The following is a 17,840-nucleotide window of genomic DNA, read 5'->3' as shown; positions in this document are numbered from 1 at the left end:
TTCCTGCTGCCCGGTTCTTTGCCGTGTGTGGGCGTATTCCTTCTGTCTGCCCACGAGGAGTAATACCCATGGCTTCATATGCCAAATCTACACTGCTTGCCATGAAGGTTTTCCCCCCATTTTGAGGAATTGTTGCAGTTCATGTCACATCACTAATGCTTTGCTTTACGTTTTATTTTCAGTCACTTTGGCTCTCTGTTAACTTAAGTTTTTATAGCCATTTGTAAAATTAAAAGTGCTTTTATTTTACATCTTAACCCCCTAAGTACTTGAAAATGAGCTGTAATATATATACATGGTTTGTATAACTTATTACTTTTTTGATTACTGTTATTTTTAAACTCTGGAGGACGTTCCCCTGTGGCTGCTGGCGCATCACTAGAAGGTGACCCAGGCAGCCAGAACACACCTGTGCTCCACGTCCTCATTCGAGGAACTGTGGGCGCCCAGCACCTTGACTAGGTTTCAGTCTTTTAGCCTCAGTGAAATGATTGGAATTAGGGAAGCCATACCCCTGCCCTACCACACATAGGGATGGTGATGGTAGTGTTAAATTTGGAATTTCCATGTCACAAAATGTTCAGTAGCCGGCCTTTACCTGTAAGAATTCTTTTCCTCAAATGAAACTCAAACTAAAAATAAAACAAATAATTTCACGTACTTACACCATGGGCCTAAGTAGTTCCATCTGTATCTCAAAATCAGACTTGTAATTGTTGACTAGTTTTTTACTATTTTTTTTTGAGAGTTAGTTTAAGATCCTAAAGTGTCTAGTGTTTTTATTCTTTACTGTGTCTCAAGAATTTTCTCTTCCAGATGTGAGAATAAAAGTACCCATGAGTTTAAGCCGCAGAGTGGAGCAGAGATGAAGGAAGGTAATGTGTAAAGAAGAGCTTTGTTTCTGACCTGTTTGCCCAGACTCCCGCAGGCCACTCTGTTGAGGCTACGGTTCAGGAAGACCTCAGACCTCAATAAAACCAAGTTTATTGAATGTTAGTTTTCCTGTTCTCAAAATATATAGGGGTTATGGGGCCAGCAGGTGATGTGGTGGTTAAGGCTCTGGATTCCCACATGGCTGACTACCATAAGGGCCAAGCGAATTAGGAACCATGTTCAAGTCCCAGTCCTGGCAGCTTACTTTCTCACTTTTTCTCTTTCTTCCTCCAACTATGTGTGTGTTTGTCTGTCTGTCTCTCTGGTGAGTACGTGTACCCCATAGCAAATTAAAAAATAATAAGAAATTAAAAATTCTTCAAATATATATATGTATGTATGTATGTGTATATACGTGTGTGTGTGTCTTATTTATGCCCAAGACTTTTCTTCCTTTCTTTCTTTTTTATTTTTCTAATTGCTGGTTGGTGTATTTATGCTACAGGGAAGGGGAAAAATCACCCCCCAGTGGTGCATGGTCACACTGCAGCACTGCAATCTCTTCCCCCTTTCTTCAGCTGACTGGGATTTGGGGCACTCATGTACATATGCCTGACATGATTTTCTGGTTTTGTTTCTTAAAAATATTTTTTGGGGGGAGGGGGGAGGTTTTTACTATAGGGTGCGTGCGCTCGCCAGAAAGACAGAGAGAGATAGAGAGACAGAAAGTGAGAAATTACCCCCCGGGGGGATGGCCACGCCACAATCCCTTCTCCATTCTCCTCTTGGGATCTTGGGCATGCATACACACACACCTGGCGTGAGTTTAAGCCACAGGGTCTGGGATTCAAACTGCAGTTGGCTACATGGTAGTCCAGCAACATAGCCATTACGCTAACTGCTGGCCCCAAAAACATTTTTTTTTTTTTTTTGAGAGAGAGACATTTGCATGCACGTGTGTTTTCCAAAGAGACAGAAAGTGAGAAATTCCCCCCCCCCCCGGGAGTATGGTCATGCTGCAGTTCCTTGGGGTGCATATGGACATGTGCCTGGCATGGGTTTTAAGCCACCAGGTCTGGGTCTCAAACCGTGGTCAACTATGTGGGAGTCTGGTGATGTAACCATTATGCCATCTGCTGGTCCCCTGACCCGTTTTTTAAGTTGCCAGGACCAGGACTCAAACTGCAGTTGCCCACATGGGATTGGTCTCCCTTAATCACTAGGCTAAGGGGTCAGCTCTCAGACCATTTCAAATAAAGGTAGAAATTCACTTGTGAATCACATTTCATCAGCTTAGAATTCATGAAAAGTTCATTTGTAAAATTTTTCTTTTAAATTTCTGAGCATATTAATCTAAATGAAAGACATCTCTAGAATGTTACTTGGGAAAGGTGATCCCTAATTTACAGAGCAGTGCTATACTCTTCCGGAACTACTAGCAAAGGCATTTACGTAGATGAGTCTTATAAATAGTGTAACACACAGATTGGCCCGTTCACTTCTTCTCCCGGTCAGCGTGGCGTCCTCCCCTCTGACAGTGGTGGGGAGCAGGGCTAGCCAAACAACTGGAGACTCGGTCATTGAGCCAAGATTGACGGAGTGCTGGCTAGGTGCCAGGTACTACCCTGGGAAATTAGGGATGCAGCCATGAATGAAAAGGACGAAAATCCCCACCCACCCAGGGGCAAAGAGGTGTTGCAGTTGGAGTTTGGGGTTGGAATTTCAGAGAAGGTGACCAGGAAAGATAGTGACAATAAGGTGATACTTGGATAAAGGCCTGAAGGACGGAGCTACCAATTTAGATAGGTTGGGAACAAGTGTGAGGCCCTCAGGCAAGAGCATCCCTGGCTTGTTACACATGCAACATAGAAGCCAGGTCAGCAGTGGGTGAACAGGGATGAGGAAGAAGATGAGGCCTGAACAAAAAAGGGCCCAGGCTGTGCAGGGTCTTGACTGCCATGAATCACCTCAGCTAAGTGAAATGGAAAGCCTGTCTTCCTTTTTACTTATTAGTTTTTTCACAGGACACGTGCATGCCAAAGAGACAGAGAAAGAAGGAAAGTGAGAATTCACCTCCTAGGGGGTATGGCCACACTGCAGTCCCTCTCCTCCACTCTCTTCTCAGGATTCTGGGTCTGAAACTCCAACTATGGTGAGCCTTGTGATAGTCCAGCGTCTTAACCGCTACACCACCTGGTGACCCCAGAAAGCCAATCTTAAGATCTATAGTGTGGGGCTAGTGGGTGGCATGGAGGTTAAGGTGCTGGATCCCACTGGTTATGCAGTTTCAGTCCCAGACTCTGCAACTCGAAAATCAACTGGGTGCATGTGCGTGACCAAAATCGCAAGAGGAGAATGGAGAGGGATTGAGTCATGGCCATCCCCCTGGGGAGTAATTTCTCACTTTTCCTCTCTCTGGTGAGCACATGTGCCCTATAGGGAAAAAATAATTTTTTTTTTTACAGTGTGTGGGCCAGCCAATATTGTGGTATTTAAGATGGCTGGATCCTATAGGGCCAACTGTGTAGTTTGAGTCCCAGACCCTGTGGCTTGGAAAACATGTCGGGTGCACGTGCATGTCTGCCCAAAAATCCCAAGAGGGAAAGGAATTGCAATGTGGCCACCCTCCCCAGGGACTTTCCCTCTTTCTCTCTATCTCTCTGGAGAGTGCACATGCCCTATAACAAAAAAGAAAGTACGGCATGGGCCCAGCCCCTGCAGCGCAGTCAGTAGTACCTCGGATTGCAGAGCTGGCAGCCACATGCTCACTGTGGTTTGAGTCCCTGCTCCGGTCAGCTTGAAAGCATGCCTAATACACGTGCATGTGCCCTCATCCCAGCTGGAGGACTGGAGGGAGAGGATCCCAATGTGACTGAGCACTGTGGAGGGTGCCTCTGTCTCGTTCTCTTTCTCGTGCTCACACAAACGCACACATGCATTCTAGCATGAATAAAGTAAAAAGTTCAGACTTCGCTCTGTGGTCTGGTATTTAAAGGATCTGATCCCACTTGGCTGATTGCAGTTCCAGTCCCTGCTCTGGTGACTTGAACGATGTGCCAGGCACATGCATGTGTGGCCCCAAGCCCTGATGGGATAGAGGAGAGTGGATTTCCAGATGACCGCACCCCTTTGAGGGGGTGCTTTCTTCCTCTCCTGTTCCTTCTCCTCCTCCTTCTCTCCCTCTGATAAACACACATGCTTTCTGGCAAATTTGAAAAATCAAAATTTCTTTTAAAGATTTGTAGTGTGACTTTCACCATGTAGTACTTGGGACACAGCTAAGGGTGCTGTCTATGACAAAGCAGCCAGCTGGATATGATCTCAGACCAGACCGTCTTTGGGCCTTCCTTTTCTTTTCTGTAAAAGGGTACTTCTTGCCTTACCTGCCTCATGGAGCTATTAAGATAAAAATGAGATTTATGAGAGCACCGTAATAAGGAAAGTTACTGGCAGTCACTGAAGATGATAAACTGGTTCGACCGTAACAAGTGACTTAAACTGTGTGCCTTGTCAGGATTCTGTTTTGCTTGCTGATCTCAGTTTTGTCCCCCTGCTCTTACTAGGATGTGAAGCACCTAGGGCTGCCAACGCAAGTTCTTTTCACACAACTCCCAACACGTCTCTGGGGCTGGTTCAGGCAACGCCTTCCAAAGTGCAGCCGTCACCCACCGTGCACACCAAAGAGGCACTAGGTAACGCGGTCTGGGAGGGCAGAACCCACGGCAGACTCTAGGGAGCTCTCTGACAGCCTGTTTCCATTGTTCTGTTTCTCAGGTTTCATCATGAACATGTTCCAGGCCCCGACCCTGCCTGATGTTTCTGACGACAGAGATGAATGGCCATCACTAGATCAAAATGAAGACGCATTTGAAGCCCAGTTTCAAAGTATTAACAAGTTATTTAATAGCTACTGAGTGCAGAGCATTGCGGGTGGTGGTCCCAGAAGTATCAAGGATTGTACAAGTTATGGTCCTCGATTAGCTTGTCACATATGGCAGGGGATGCCCGAAATAAAATACCACCATGTTTCACAGGGAACTGAACCTGGTAGATCTTGGCTTTTTAAAAAAATAACAATAAGTGCTAAAGAAGGACAAAATCCTCCTGGATAGGAATGACCAGGAAGGGCCAAGTTCTCGAGGCGTGGCTGGTAGAGGAACAGCCAGGGTGGAGTGACAGGCCAGCAACTAGTCGGCATTTGACTGGAGTTAGGGAATTCAGGCTGAAGCCGGAGATCAGGAAAGAGATAAGTAGGATCCAGTTAGACTTGGGAGGACTTAACATATAAGGCTAAAAGTTTCTTTCTTTCTTAAAGGAAACAGAGAATAAAGAGCTCGTAATGGGGGAGTGAGGTGACAAAAGCAGTATTTGAGGAGAATGATTAACACCAGGCTTTATATATGGTAGGAAGTGGTCTCTGCAGCCTCATTGTTGACTGCAGTTAGGTCACTTCACTTCACTGCAGAGTGACTTACCTTATTACCCAGTAGCTCAAAAGCTGATACCAGTTGTTTTCTGCAAGCTGTTATTCCTTTTTATTTGCAGTTGAAGTTAAGCATAAGATAGTCATTTTTCCTAGTATAATGCTATTTTTTTAAATTCTATTGCAGAAAATGCAAGATCTTCTGGGGCTTGGGGAGTGAATATTATCTCTTCTTTGTCATCTGCTTTACCGGTGTTTGAAGATGGAAACAAAGAAAATTACGGGTAAAGAAACACTTAGTTGCAACAACATCAGGAGAGATCTGTGTCATTACAGTGCCATGGGATGCTGTAGCCATTGGTCTGGGACTCGACGTGGTGAGGCAGTGGGGAGAGAGAGTGAACTGCAGACCTTACAGTCACACGAGTGTTTTGACCACATGACTTAGGGTGGGCGTTGCCGGATTATTCTCCAGATGTACAGTGCTTCGTGGGAGTCCCAAGGAAGCAGGTCTCTCATAGCAAAAGCACATGTCGGAAAGGACAACAGGTGGTTACATAACAGCAGAGAGCTGGGGAGTCTGGAGTTGAAGTTGTGTTAGACGTGAATGAATTCACCATTGCAGGTACATGCTCTGCGTTTGCAGAGAAAAGGCAGTGGCTTCTCTTGCCTGATGCTGTGGAGAATGTCTTTAAGGTTAAGGGCCATTTCATTAGAGAGCCACCTCTGGGGTAGAGTGGGGCAGTTTGAGGAGTTCTCACGGTTCCTAGTTTAAACCATGGAAGGAGAGATTTCGTGTGAATGAAAGGTATGCTGTGGTAGAAATTTACACTGAGAAGGAAAGGAGAAAGGCGTGGCCAGCTCTCTGAGAAGAATTCCATAGCTAGGCAAGCACTGAAAATAAGAAACAAAACATTGTATGCGTCCATGACGTTCTGCTGCCCACGGCCCTAATTCTTCTGCTTCTACGTTGTAACTCAGTGTTAGAAATTTCCATATTTTCCACCTTCACTATATAAGTAAGTAAGTAGCTATAGTCTCGGGCCAGCAGATGGCATGGCAGTTACATCACAAGGCCAACCACAGCTTGAGTTCTGGTCCTGGTGCCTTGAAAATCATGCCTGTCGCGTGTGCATCCAAGATCCCGAGAGGAGAATGGAGAAGGGATTGCTGCATGGCCATTCTCCCTGGGGGGGTGATTTCTCACTTTCCCTCTCATTGTCTTTGTCTCTCTCCTGCAAGTATACACACCCTAAGGCAAAAACCTCTTAAAAGAATAAAAGTGTAGGTCTACATTTGTATTTACAGTTAATTTAGTTTGGTTTGCACTCAGTTTTGCTAGAACTGCTATCAAAGTAAGGAATATCTATATAAATGTTAACTCATTAAATGGCGTAAGTGAAGATTTTTTGTCACACTTAACTGGTAGCATTTATTAGGTCGTTGGGAAAGTCATGACGTGTTTTTCTATGCAAAAATGTGTCATGAGGGACCAGATAACATAATGGTTACGTCAGTGGCCTCCCACATGAAGAACCACAGTTCAAGTCCTGGACCTGGAGTCTTGAAATTCATGCCAGGCATGTGTACATGCGTGTCCAAAATCCCAAGAAGAGAATAGAAGAGAAGGGATTGCGGTGTAGCTTTCTCTCTCTCTGTCTCTCCAGCAAGAGCATGCACCCTGTAACAAAAATCTCTCTCAAAAAAAAAAAAAAATTGCACCATGAATTTCCTGTCAACCCAGTATTTCCTAAACATATTTTATTATTTACAATTTTGCACATCTTTCCATAGGTTACCACAGCCTAAAAATAAACCCGCAGGGGCCAGGACCTTCGGAGAACGCTCTGTCAGCAGTTTTCACTCAAAACCAAATGTAAGCAAATACCTAATTCATCCCTGAAATGGGACTCATAACCCTTTCTTCTTCATTTTACCAAATGATTATGCCAGCCAAATAACATAGTATGTGTAAAACTATGCTGAAAAATGTGATGTTGTATGAAGAGTGCTTCTTATAGAACATTGTTTAGTGGTTGTTGGAGTGCCTATTACATACCAAACTCTGTGATAGATATAGAAAATAAAAATAGAGACCACCAGATGGCATTGTGGTTATGTCACCGGACACCCACGAAGTTGACTGTGGTTCAAGTCCTGGACCCAGGAGCTTAAAATTTACACCAGAGTGTGCGACCAAGATCCCAGGAATAGAATGGAGAAGGGATTGTGGCGTGGCCATCCCCACAGGGAATGATTTCTTGCTTTCTGTCTCCTTGGCAAACTCATGTGCCCAATAGCCAAATAAATAAATTTAATTAATTAATTTAAAAAACAAAGCTGATAGCTCTTTGCCCTCAAAGAGCTTCCCTTTAGACAGGAGGAACCACCAGGGGAGTATGTAGTTTCCCTAGGTGTGGGAAGTGAGGCCTACAGTGGACACTAGTGAGAAACCCAAACAGTCTGAATGATAAGTGAGCCATTGTCAGACTCCCTCTGCAGAGTCTCGCCTGCACACTGGCCCACAGCATTCCCCTGTAGTGACACTCACATGCCTAGCCCATGTTTGACTTCCACCCTAACCTGAGTGACGCCTCCATGGTGCCCTCTTTTCTCCCCAGCCTGGCTGGCTCTCTGATGTGAGAGAGCAGTTCTCTTGTCACCCTTAGAAGCTGTGCTGAGCTCTGGTTTATGCTTTTAATTCCGTGGTAGCTTCTTTTAAACAACCAACCTCTAGCTCTCTAATCCTTCCGATGAACTGTTTCACCTTGTTAAAACTTTCCCAGATGATGGACTAGATTCGAATTACAGTGGTATCACTTCAGAAGGGCATTTTACTAAACTGTTCAACTATATGTGCTTTGACTGGAAACAAAAAAAAAAAAAAAGCCCGCAATGTTTTTTTCCATATATCCCAGCCCTAAGAGTAGTACTGTGTCCACCCGAAGAAACAGCAGCCAGTTTTTCTATGTTGGAAGACGTGGGACTTATGAAGATAAGGCAATACAAGGAAACCACATGTGGCATTTTATGGACAGCTAAGGGGGTTTGTTTAGCATGATTCTGACTGAGCAGCCCCTGTCTTTGGGCCCACTCTGTGACTTGACCATTACATACTTAGAGAAATAGGTGATTCTAGGGCTGAGGCAGGGAAAATGCAAGGTGAGTCTGGAACATCTTGTTCCAAAAATGAGGGAATTTTTTTTTTTTCTAATGTAAAGATGGGTACATCACAAGAACACAGCCGACCTGAACATGCTAGTGGTCAAGCTTACAAGAAGATAAGTAGAATAAAGTAGTATTGCATCATAACCCAAGAAATAAAATATCTGTCCCTACCGATACAACTGGGGTGAAAGGATGTCTTTCACACAGAAGAGTTCCAACTGGGAAGGGATGAGTGGTGATAGGACATACCTGAGAACAGTCATCGCTAAAGGCAAGGCCACAGGCAGATTCTGTAGTGAGCGAGCGAAACTTGAAGAGGACACAGAATATTGGCATATCCTCCAAGTACTTGACAAAAATTATTTGTTTATTACTATGTTGGTTCAATTATCCACAGATTGTTTGGTGGCCTTCCCTCAAGGAGGTGGAGTTTCATTCCTCCTCCGTGTGTGGCTAGGATTGGTGGCTTGCTTCTTACAAACAGAGAAGAGAAAGGGAAGAATAGTTTACAATGGGGAATCCTGGCTGATAGCCGCTAATCATGCAGTCGGGTTAACCCCACCAGTAAAAAGTCTTGTTGATAGCATGGCTCCCCTAATATGAAGCGCTTTGAAGGGCACTTTTCCTCTGAATTCCTTTCCAAAAATCTGTAACTCCAGACAAATCATGAGAAAATATCAAATAAACTCAAATTAGAGCGACAGTCTACGCAGTTGCTGACAAGTATTCAGAAGTGTTGGTGCTGGAGGCACATGGCTGACTGCAGGTTCAGGGCCAGCCAGAAAGCATTAGGCACATGCACAGTGAGACCCTGCCGGGGGTGCCCCTCATCTGCCTGCCCCCTCTCTTTCTCTCATGCATTCACATGCTATCTCTATCATGAATGAAATAATAAACCTAAAAAAATTTTAGTGCAGGGAACCAGCAGTTAGCGTAATGGCTATGTCGCTGGATTCCCACGTAGTTGACCGCGGTTCGCATACCGGACCCGGTGGCTTAAAACTCATGCCGGGCGCGTGTGCGTGCGTGCCCAAGATCCCGAGAGGAGAATGGAGGAGAAGGGATTGCGGTGTGACCATCCCCCCTGGGGGGTGATTTCTCGCTTTCTGTCTCTATGTCTCTGTCTGTCTGGCGAGTGCACGTGCCCTATAGCAAAAATCTCTCCAAAAAAAAAAAAAAAAAATTTTAGTGCAAGAAAGACTAGGGAAGACCAATGGTTGTTCATAGAGTAGAGGAGACTAAGACATAGCAGCTACATCCAATTTGGGATCCTAGAACAGAAAGGGAACACTAGCAGAAAATTGGTGGCACCTGAAGAGTCTGTCGTTAATAGTGTTGCTTAGTTTTGACAGACATGCCAGGGTTCTGTAAGAGAAAGCTTGGTGAAGGAAATATGGGTTTCTATGCTGTCTTTGTAATTCCTTTGTAAATCTGGGCTTTTTTGCATTTAAAAAAATGTGGAAATTGAAAACAAATCACAAACTTGACCCTTGTTGCAATGTGATTCTCCTGGAGTTTGTTCCAGATGATATGTTAAATTTTATGAACAAAACAAGGAGAGCCCCCCCATTGCTCAGTTCATCCTCTGTTGTAGGAAGTGCCTCAAGTGGAAGAGTTTTTGGATGACTCCACCGTGTGGGGTATTCGCTGCAACAAGACCCTGGCCCCCAGCCCTAAGAGCCCAGGAGACTTCACCTCTGCTGCACGGCTTGCATCTACGCCGTTCCACAAACTTCCGGTGGACTCAGCGCCCATCCTGGACGATAAAGGTGTGTGTGCTCCTCTACTGTCGTCCGTCCTACCAACTCTGATTCTTTGCTTTTTTCTGTTTTTGGAGAGGTTTTTGCTATAGGGCACATGCGCTCGCCAGACAGACAGAGACAGAGAGACAGAAAGCAGGAAATCACCCCCCAGGGGGGATGGCCACGCCGCAATCCCTTCTCCTCCATTCTTCTCTCGGGATCTTGGGCACGCACACACACGCGCCCGGTGTGAGTTTAAGCCACCAGGTCTGGGACTCGAACCGCAGTCGACTATGTGGGAGTCCAGCAACATAGCCATTACGCTAACTGCTGGTCCCCCAACTCTGATTTTTTAAGTACTGTAGTTTTCTTAAATTCTCAGTGGGAAGTTTAGAAATCAGGAAGAAGAAACATAAGATCCATCCATTGTACTATTATCCATATTGTTTTCTCTTTCGCATATTGTCTTCATATGTATTTTTTTTTTTTTCTCTTTGGCATATTGTCTTCATATGTATTTTTTTTTATTTAATAACTTAGACTATACGTAGAACAGAGGAAAACCCTCTTGAAACAATCAAAGGCAAAAACTGTACATAAAGGTCACCCTCTTTGAATGGGATATTTTATGTTGCATAGCAGGTATAGGGCTACCATAGACAATAAATTATTTGAATGCTAAAACATGAACATTTATATTTTCTATTTACTTAATAGCCAATTTTGTGCTTGATATATGTCTGTAAATTTTACTATTTTAGACATACAACCAAGTATTATACTGTTATCTTTTTCTGATTGTTTCTAAATAATATGACTTTAAGAGAGTAATGACAAAACTCACAAGAAGTCATTATTTTTATGCCATTCTGAATCTATTACCCCAAATGTAGAGTCCTTTACATCTCTGAATTGAATCCTAATATAGTCATGTGATCCTTAGTGACAAGAATACATTCTAAGAACTGCAGTGTGGGAAGTTTATAGAGCATACTAACACAAATCTAGGTGCTACAGTCTGCTACACACCAGGCCGTGTGGGATGGCCTGCACGCTCTGTAGAAGACCACCGTCTCACGTGCAGTCTGCCATTGACCACGACGTTGCTATGTGGCACACGGCTGTGTGTCACCTTGTCAGTGAGCACAGATCATTACTAGCTGGTAGTACCATCCTGCCAGTATATACTGTCGAGGCTTTTAAAAATAGAATTGTTCACCCAAATAGTAATGAAAGAAATGCCAAAGACGTTCACTTTACCAGATGGAAGCACATTTTAATGTGAATTTTGAGTCTGTATACCTAAAGACTTTTGACTAAGGAATAAAAATTTTTTTTCCTTCGAATGCTCTTTCAATATGTTATTCCTTTTCTGCATCTTACAGGAGAGTTTAGTTGCAACTGGAACACTACCGAGTGCCATCACAAATTGCTATTTAAAAAAAATGTATTAAGTGTTTTTCCATTCAGAAAAAATAGTGTAATCAGTCAAAGTCTTTTAAAAAGTCAACATTGGCTATTCTTAGAATATTTGCCACTTTGGTTCTGTAAAGAGAAGCTAATGTTCTAGTGAGAAAAGTATTTGTTCCTGTTCAGTGAGGGAATGAGTGGTGAAATTTAGTTCCGCGTAATACCTGACTATGTATAGTATTAGCTTCTCTTGGTATATTATTCTATATATTCTATATTTCTGTCCTTGGCAGAAATAGTTTATCTGTCAGTGAGTTTTTGAAAAGAATTATTTATTTAACTCCATTCATGTATTCATTTATTTTAATTTGACCAGATAGAGAAAGTGAGAAAGCAAGCTGCCAGGTCCAAAACTTGAACCACAGTCAGCCATTGTGAGAGTCCAGCACCTTAACCACCATGTCACCTGCCAGTCCCCCCTTTGTTTTGGGGATAAAGGGGGTGACGATAAGTATTACCAGGTACCATTCTGATTTAAACATGAAATTTTAACTAAATAAATGGTAATTGATTGACCAAAACATGTAAAACTGAATATAAACCTCTATTCTCTGGAAGCATTGCAGTCCTTACTGTCCACGCCCTTGCCATCAGACTTTCCCAAAGCCTGGTGTGCTCACCAACTGGACCAGGAACCTCCCGTGATCTGCCCGTCCTGCCACAGGGGACCTGCTACTTGTTGTTTTGTTTCGTTTGTACTTTGCTACTGGGTACATAAGCTCAATGGCAAGAGAGAGAGAGAAAGCATGCCCAGGAAGAGTGGCCATGCCACAGTCCCTCTATTCTCCTCTTAGGATTTTGGGCATACACACATATGTGTCCAACATGTTTTTCAGGCCACTAGGTCAGGGACTTGAACCGCACAGTCACCTTAAATACTATGCCACCAGCTAGCCCAAGGACCTGCTGCTTTCTCAATCCTTTCTTTTTTTTTTTTTTTTTTGGAGAGGTTTTTCACTATAGGGCGCGTGCACTCGCCAGACAGAGAGAGACATAGAGACAGAAAGTGAGAAATCACCCCCAGGGGGGATGGTCACGCCACAATCCCTTCTCCTTTCTCCTCTCGGGATCTTGGGCACGCACACACACGTGCCCGGCGTGAGTTTTAAGCCACCGGGTCCAGGACGCGAACTGCAGTCGACTACATGGGTGTCCAGCGACATAGCCATTACACTAACTGCTGGTTCTAATCCTTTCATTTTTCTTGAATTAAATGAGAGAGTTGAAATGATCACATGTATTAGTAAGTTTTTTTAAAATGATTTACCCCATTTTTTTTTTTTTTATCTTAATAGCACATTTTACCAAGGAACTCTGTTTTGAAATTACACTGGAACCTGGTGTCAAGGAACCCTAGCCTTACTAACTGTATCAAATGGTGCGTGGGCACACGTCCACACATAATATGTTAATCTCTGCTTTTCTGTATTTTTCAGAAAATATGGTAGCAAGACAATATACCCCTGTAACTTTGGGTTCTTGTGAAGAAAACATGGTGGTGCCCACAAAGGACCGAAAGTTCAGGTATTGTGAGGCTCGATGTGGTTCTGTCATTCTCCCCATCTCCATTCTAGCTTTGCTTTCCAAGCTGTGATATGAGGCCCATTTCTACCCCTCAAAGGCTTATACAGTGTGTGTGGACTTGCGGTGAGAAGTCAGAAGGTGCTCTCTGTGGATAAGTACAACAATGAACCTAAGCCCTTGAAATATCCAAGCAATAAGAGGAGTGCTTGGGGAACAGACTCCCTGTGGGAACATTTTCTGTCACTGACTTCCACTCCTTTGGGGAGCAGATTTGGAGGTCCTTTTACCAGGCAAAGACCCCGGCACATAAAGGCCATTGCAGAACTGAGTAAGCAAATAATGGCTTCTTTGTTCCTGTCACATTTCGGGAAACAAGACTTTCTTGTTTTTAATGTTAGAAGGCACATGTGTGCACATAGGGAGAGAAGGCATCACCCAACGGGGCCTGGTCATGCCCCAGTCGTTTTTCCCTCAACTCTATCCTCCCAGGGTCCTAGCACACGTGCATGTGACAATATGTTTTTCAGGATGCCAGGGCCGGGACTCGAACCCTAGTCAGCCATGTGGTATTTCCTTCTCTGCACTGTGCTACAGAGCTAGCCCCAATAACTTTCTTTTTTAAGACAAAGAAGAATATAGAATATTTACAACTTGTAGGTACTGGTGCAAAATTCAGATTTACTGTACATTAATACTTGGCAGGAGTAAAATTCCACCATATTTGCATAGGCTGGTTAATCTAATCAATACTAAAAAATAGCTGCCATTTTTGAGTTTTCACTGCATTCTAGGCACAGTGCTTTAGTCTGTCATGTACTAGGTCCATTAGTAAATCTTTGCAATAGTTTTATTTATAGGAACTCTTACCTGTTATATATAAAGAAACCAGGTCTCAGAGGGCCAAATCACTGATCTAAAGTCACACAGATTCTAATTTGTACAAGTGGAATTTGAACCCATATTTTTCTGATTTGAGAACCTTTGCTTTTATTAATAAACTGTTCTACCTCTTATTACCAAAAACCTCTTTGTAAACTAAAACTATAGTGAAAAAATCATTAGATAAAAGACATGAACAGAATTTACATAACCAAGTAAGGAAAGTTAACTCAGGCCCAGCAGATGGTGTAATGGTTATGTCACTGAACTCCCATGTGGTTGACCGTGGTTCGAGTCCCAGGCCTGGTGGCTTAAAACTCATGGCAGGCACGTGAGGGTGCATGCCCAAAATCCCAAGAGTAGAATGGAGGAGAAGGGGTTGAAGCATGGCCATCCTCACTGGGGAGGTGATTTGTCACTTTCTGTATCTGTCTGTCTCTATATCTCTGGTGAACACACACACCCTATCATAAAAATCTCTGTCAAAAACAAAAGAAGAAAAAATAGTTAACTCTTTAATAAGTAAACTAATGCAAATTAAAGAGAGTTTTGCCTTGTAATTTAAAATTCTACCCAACAGGCACAGTCGGCACTGCCCACCCACAGTCTTCCTAAACCCCTCTGAACTTTGACTCACAAGACTGCCAGGAGCCATACTTGGCATAAAGTTCATTTAGAAATTGTAAGGCAGCAGGGTACATACATACTGTCTAGTGAACTGTTTTTTTGAGCCCCATGTTCTAATCCCTTTCGAAGGAAGTGAGAGTCACGCAGGATTCACATGGGTATAGGAGCTTCCCTAGCACAGGGGCCTATTCCCATGAGAACAGGTGGTTTTTCCAACTCCATGGATTTCATTTCCGGGGTCCCCGGGGAAACAGACACTAGAAAGCCTGAAGCTGTGGGTTCTCAGCAAGTACAGCAGTCTCCCCATTATCTGCAGTTGTGCTTTTTGCAATTTCAGTCAATTGCAGTCCAAAAATAGATGAGTACAGTGCAATAAGGTTTTTTTCAGGCCGGCCCCATAGCTTAGAGGTTAAGGGAACAAGATACCACATGACTGACGATGGTTTAAATTCCGGCCCCAGCAGCTGGAACGTGGGCCAGGTATACTTTTCTTGTATGTGCCCAAAACCCTGATGTGATGAAGAAGAGATTGTGGTGTTGGGGTTTTTTTCTCCCTTTTTCCTCACCCTCCCTGGTATTCTCTGGCAAGTTTATGTGCTCTCTAGAAATTTTTTTTTTAATTTATTTTTTGTGGTATTTCTTTCATGGGCACTCACTGTGGCTCTCAGAACATATCCCCTTGGATAAGAGAGGACTACTGTATTTATATTTCTCCTAGTCTAATGGAGTTTGCCAGTGAGGCTTGTTTTTGCCATAAGCAATGGTAGCAAGGTGCTTTTCTACCTTGTCATGTTCCCAGGGGAAAAGAGATGGAAAGTTACCTAAAACTCAGATGCTCATGGAGAAAGTTAAAGGGTTTTGTTAATCACTTATACACCCACCGTAATTTGAGCACTTATGTTGCACCTAGCGATGTACAAGGGTTTGGAAACAACTCTCTCTGCATAAAGGATACCTTGGATCTGTTTGGTTATAGCATAAAATGAAAGTATTTCAATATGTAGGAAGCGTGGAATTGTTCCATGCTAGCGTGCATCCACTGGATTAAATAGTATACAGTTGTTAAAATCCACAATTGGAAAGCCGAGAGACCTGGCAGTACGTAGGAGTCCAAGTGATCATGATTAATGTCACCAGCGATAAGTCACAGTGATACGGTGCGGTGAGGAGGCGTCGTACCGCTGTCACTTCCTTCCTAAACACCAGTAATCCCAGTCTGGTCACAGAGAAAACAGCAGAGATACCCAGATGCAAGGACCTGCTCTAGTACACCTGGTCCTGTACACCTCAAAACTGTCTTGGGAAACTGGGAAAGACTAAGACGTTTTCACAGATAAGAAAGAAGCAAAGAAATATGAAACTAACTGCAGTATAATATCCAGGACTGGGTCGTGGAGCAGATGGACGTTAGTGGAAAGTCAGGTGATTCCAGATGAAGTCTGGAGCTTAGCTCATAGTATTATTAAAAAATTGTCGATTAGTTAGTTTTGACAAAGGTACCACTGTAATGAGAATACATTGATAACAGCATAAATTGGGTGAGGGGTATATGGAGATTCTTTATTATTTTTGCATTTCTTTAAAGTTATTTCTAAAATTTAATTAGTTAAAACACACACACACACACGGTTATGGGGCCAGCTGGAGGTGTAGTGACTAAGGCAGCTAGATTCATACTGCATCGTGAGTCCTGGACCTGGTGGCTTGAAAAACATGCCTGGTACATGTGTATGCATGCCCAAAATCTCAGGAAGAAAATGGAAGAGAGGGAACTGCAGCATGGTCATCCTCCCTGGGGGTGCTTTCTCTCTCCTCCCTCCTTCTCCGTATCTGTCTGTCTCCAGTGAGCACCCGGGCCATATAGCAAAAATTTCCAAAAAAAATACGCAGTATGAAAACTGGTTGTGATAAGTGGAAATATCAGCATATGAAATTATATGTATAAAGATATATGTAGATATATATTTCTATGTTTGTGGATACACATGTGGATGTGTGTGGAGATATATAAGTCGATTCTTGTTATTCACTGTAGTTCTGTTCTGTAAAGTCACCATGAACACCAAATTAGCAAATACTGAGCCATTGTTCCTATGGGAAATACAAACTAAAGGTCCCGTGAGACTTTGGTCACAACGTTTTGTTTAAAGGCATTTATTTAATATGTATTATCGATTCATTAAAACTGAACCCATATCCAATAATACCATAACTTCTGCCTGGACAAAGTTTATCTAATACATGTATTTTCTCCATCAGAGAGTTCTTACGCTTGGGAACGCTAGCCAGCACTTCAACACATGATACTTGGGTACCATTTTAAACAGTGACGTCACCAACAAAAAGCAAAAATACCCAAAAAAATGGCACTAAGCGTACCACCAAAAGGATACTTATTTACAGTATGAGAGCTGAAACAAGAACAGTTACTACCTTTTTTTTTTTTTTGGAGAGGTTTTTGCTATAGGGCGCGTGCGCTCACCAGACAGACAGAAAGAGACAGAGACAGAAAGCGAGAAATCACCCCCCCAGGGGGGTTGGCCACACCGCAATCCCTTCTCCTCTGTTCTCCTCTCGGGATCTTGGGCACACACGCACACGCGCCCAGCGTGTTTTAAGCCACCGGGTCTGGGACGCGAACTGCGGTCGACTACGTAGGAGTCCAGCGACATAGCCATTACGCTAACTGCTGGTCCCACCACCTTTTACAACCTGAGCTGAGAATGTTATGTGTTGGATGGCTCAAGTTTTTTATCTCACTGTGTATCTGCAAATGACTGCAAAATCACAATGAATATTGACTTCAGGGTTACAAATTCAGCGTGCAGGCAAATTCACAAATATGAAATCCATCAATAATGAAATCAGTGATTTTTTTTATATATGCATATATTTCCACATGGTGTTGAGTTGTTAGATTAAGGTTGACATTTTCTGTTTGTCTCAATGTTATAAAAGAAGCCATTTTGGGCATAAAATAAATATTCAGTCTTGATTTCAGTAGTGTTGCTTAGATGCAGCTTGGGAGAAATAAACCCATTCCAATCTATCACTTCACCTATGTCTCTAACATGCCCATATCTTTGATTTTTTTTTTATTTCTATTTATACTGTCGTAGCTCTATATTTGCATG

The 17,840-nt window shown here is 43.2% G+C and overlaps 1 protein-coding gene across 3 annotated transcripts in view; it reads left to right on the top strand.

Moving 5' to 3' along the window:
- Positions 1 to 17,840, top strand: part of BUB1 (BUB1 mitotic checkpoint serine/threonine kinase) — a 55,590-nt gene that overhangs the window by 22,823 nt on the left and 14,927 nt on the right. For 2 of the 3 annotated variants that reach the window (XM_014590958.2, XM_014590956.2), the window contains exons 12-18: positions 802 to 875; positions 4,437 to 4,565; positions 4,648 to 4,758; positions 5,484 to 5,580; positions 7,091 to 7,172; positions 10,059 to 10,233; positions 13,113 to 13,200. In XM_014590958.2, coding sequence (XP_014446444.1) covers positions 802 to 875; positions 4,437 to 4,565; positions 4,648 to 4,758; positions 5,484 to 5,580; positions 7,091 to 7,172; positions 10,059 to 10,233; positions 13,113 to 13,200 — 756 coding nt within the window. The remainder of the gene's footprint in view (positions 1 to 801; positions 876 to 4,436; positions 4,566 to 4,647; positions 4,759 to 5,483; positions 5,581 to 7,090; positions 7,173 to 10,058; positions 10,234 to 13,112; positions 13,201 to 17,840) is intronic. The other variant, XM_014590957.2, reaches the window with a different exon arrangement.

Source organism: Tupaia chinensis, unplaced genomic scaffold (genome assembly GCF_000334495.1).
Source record: "Tupaia chinensis unplaced genomic scaffold, TupChi_1.0 Scaffold000511_1, whole genome shotgun sequence".
Classification (NCBI taxonomy): Eukaryota; Metazoa; Chordata; class Mammalia; order Scandentia; family Tupaiidae; genus Tupaia; species Tupaia belangeri.
Note: the sequence above shows the minus strand (reverse complement) of the source record. Positions and strands in the feature narration are given on the sequence as shown.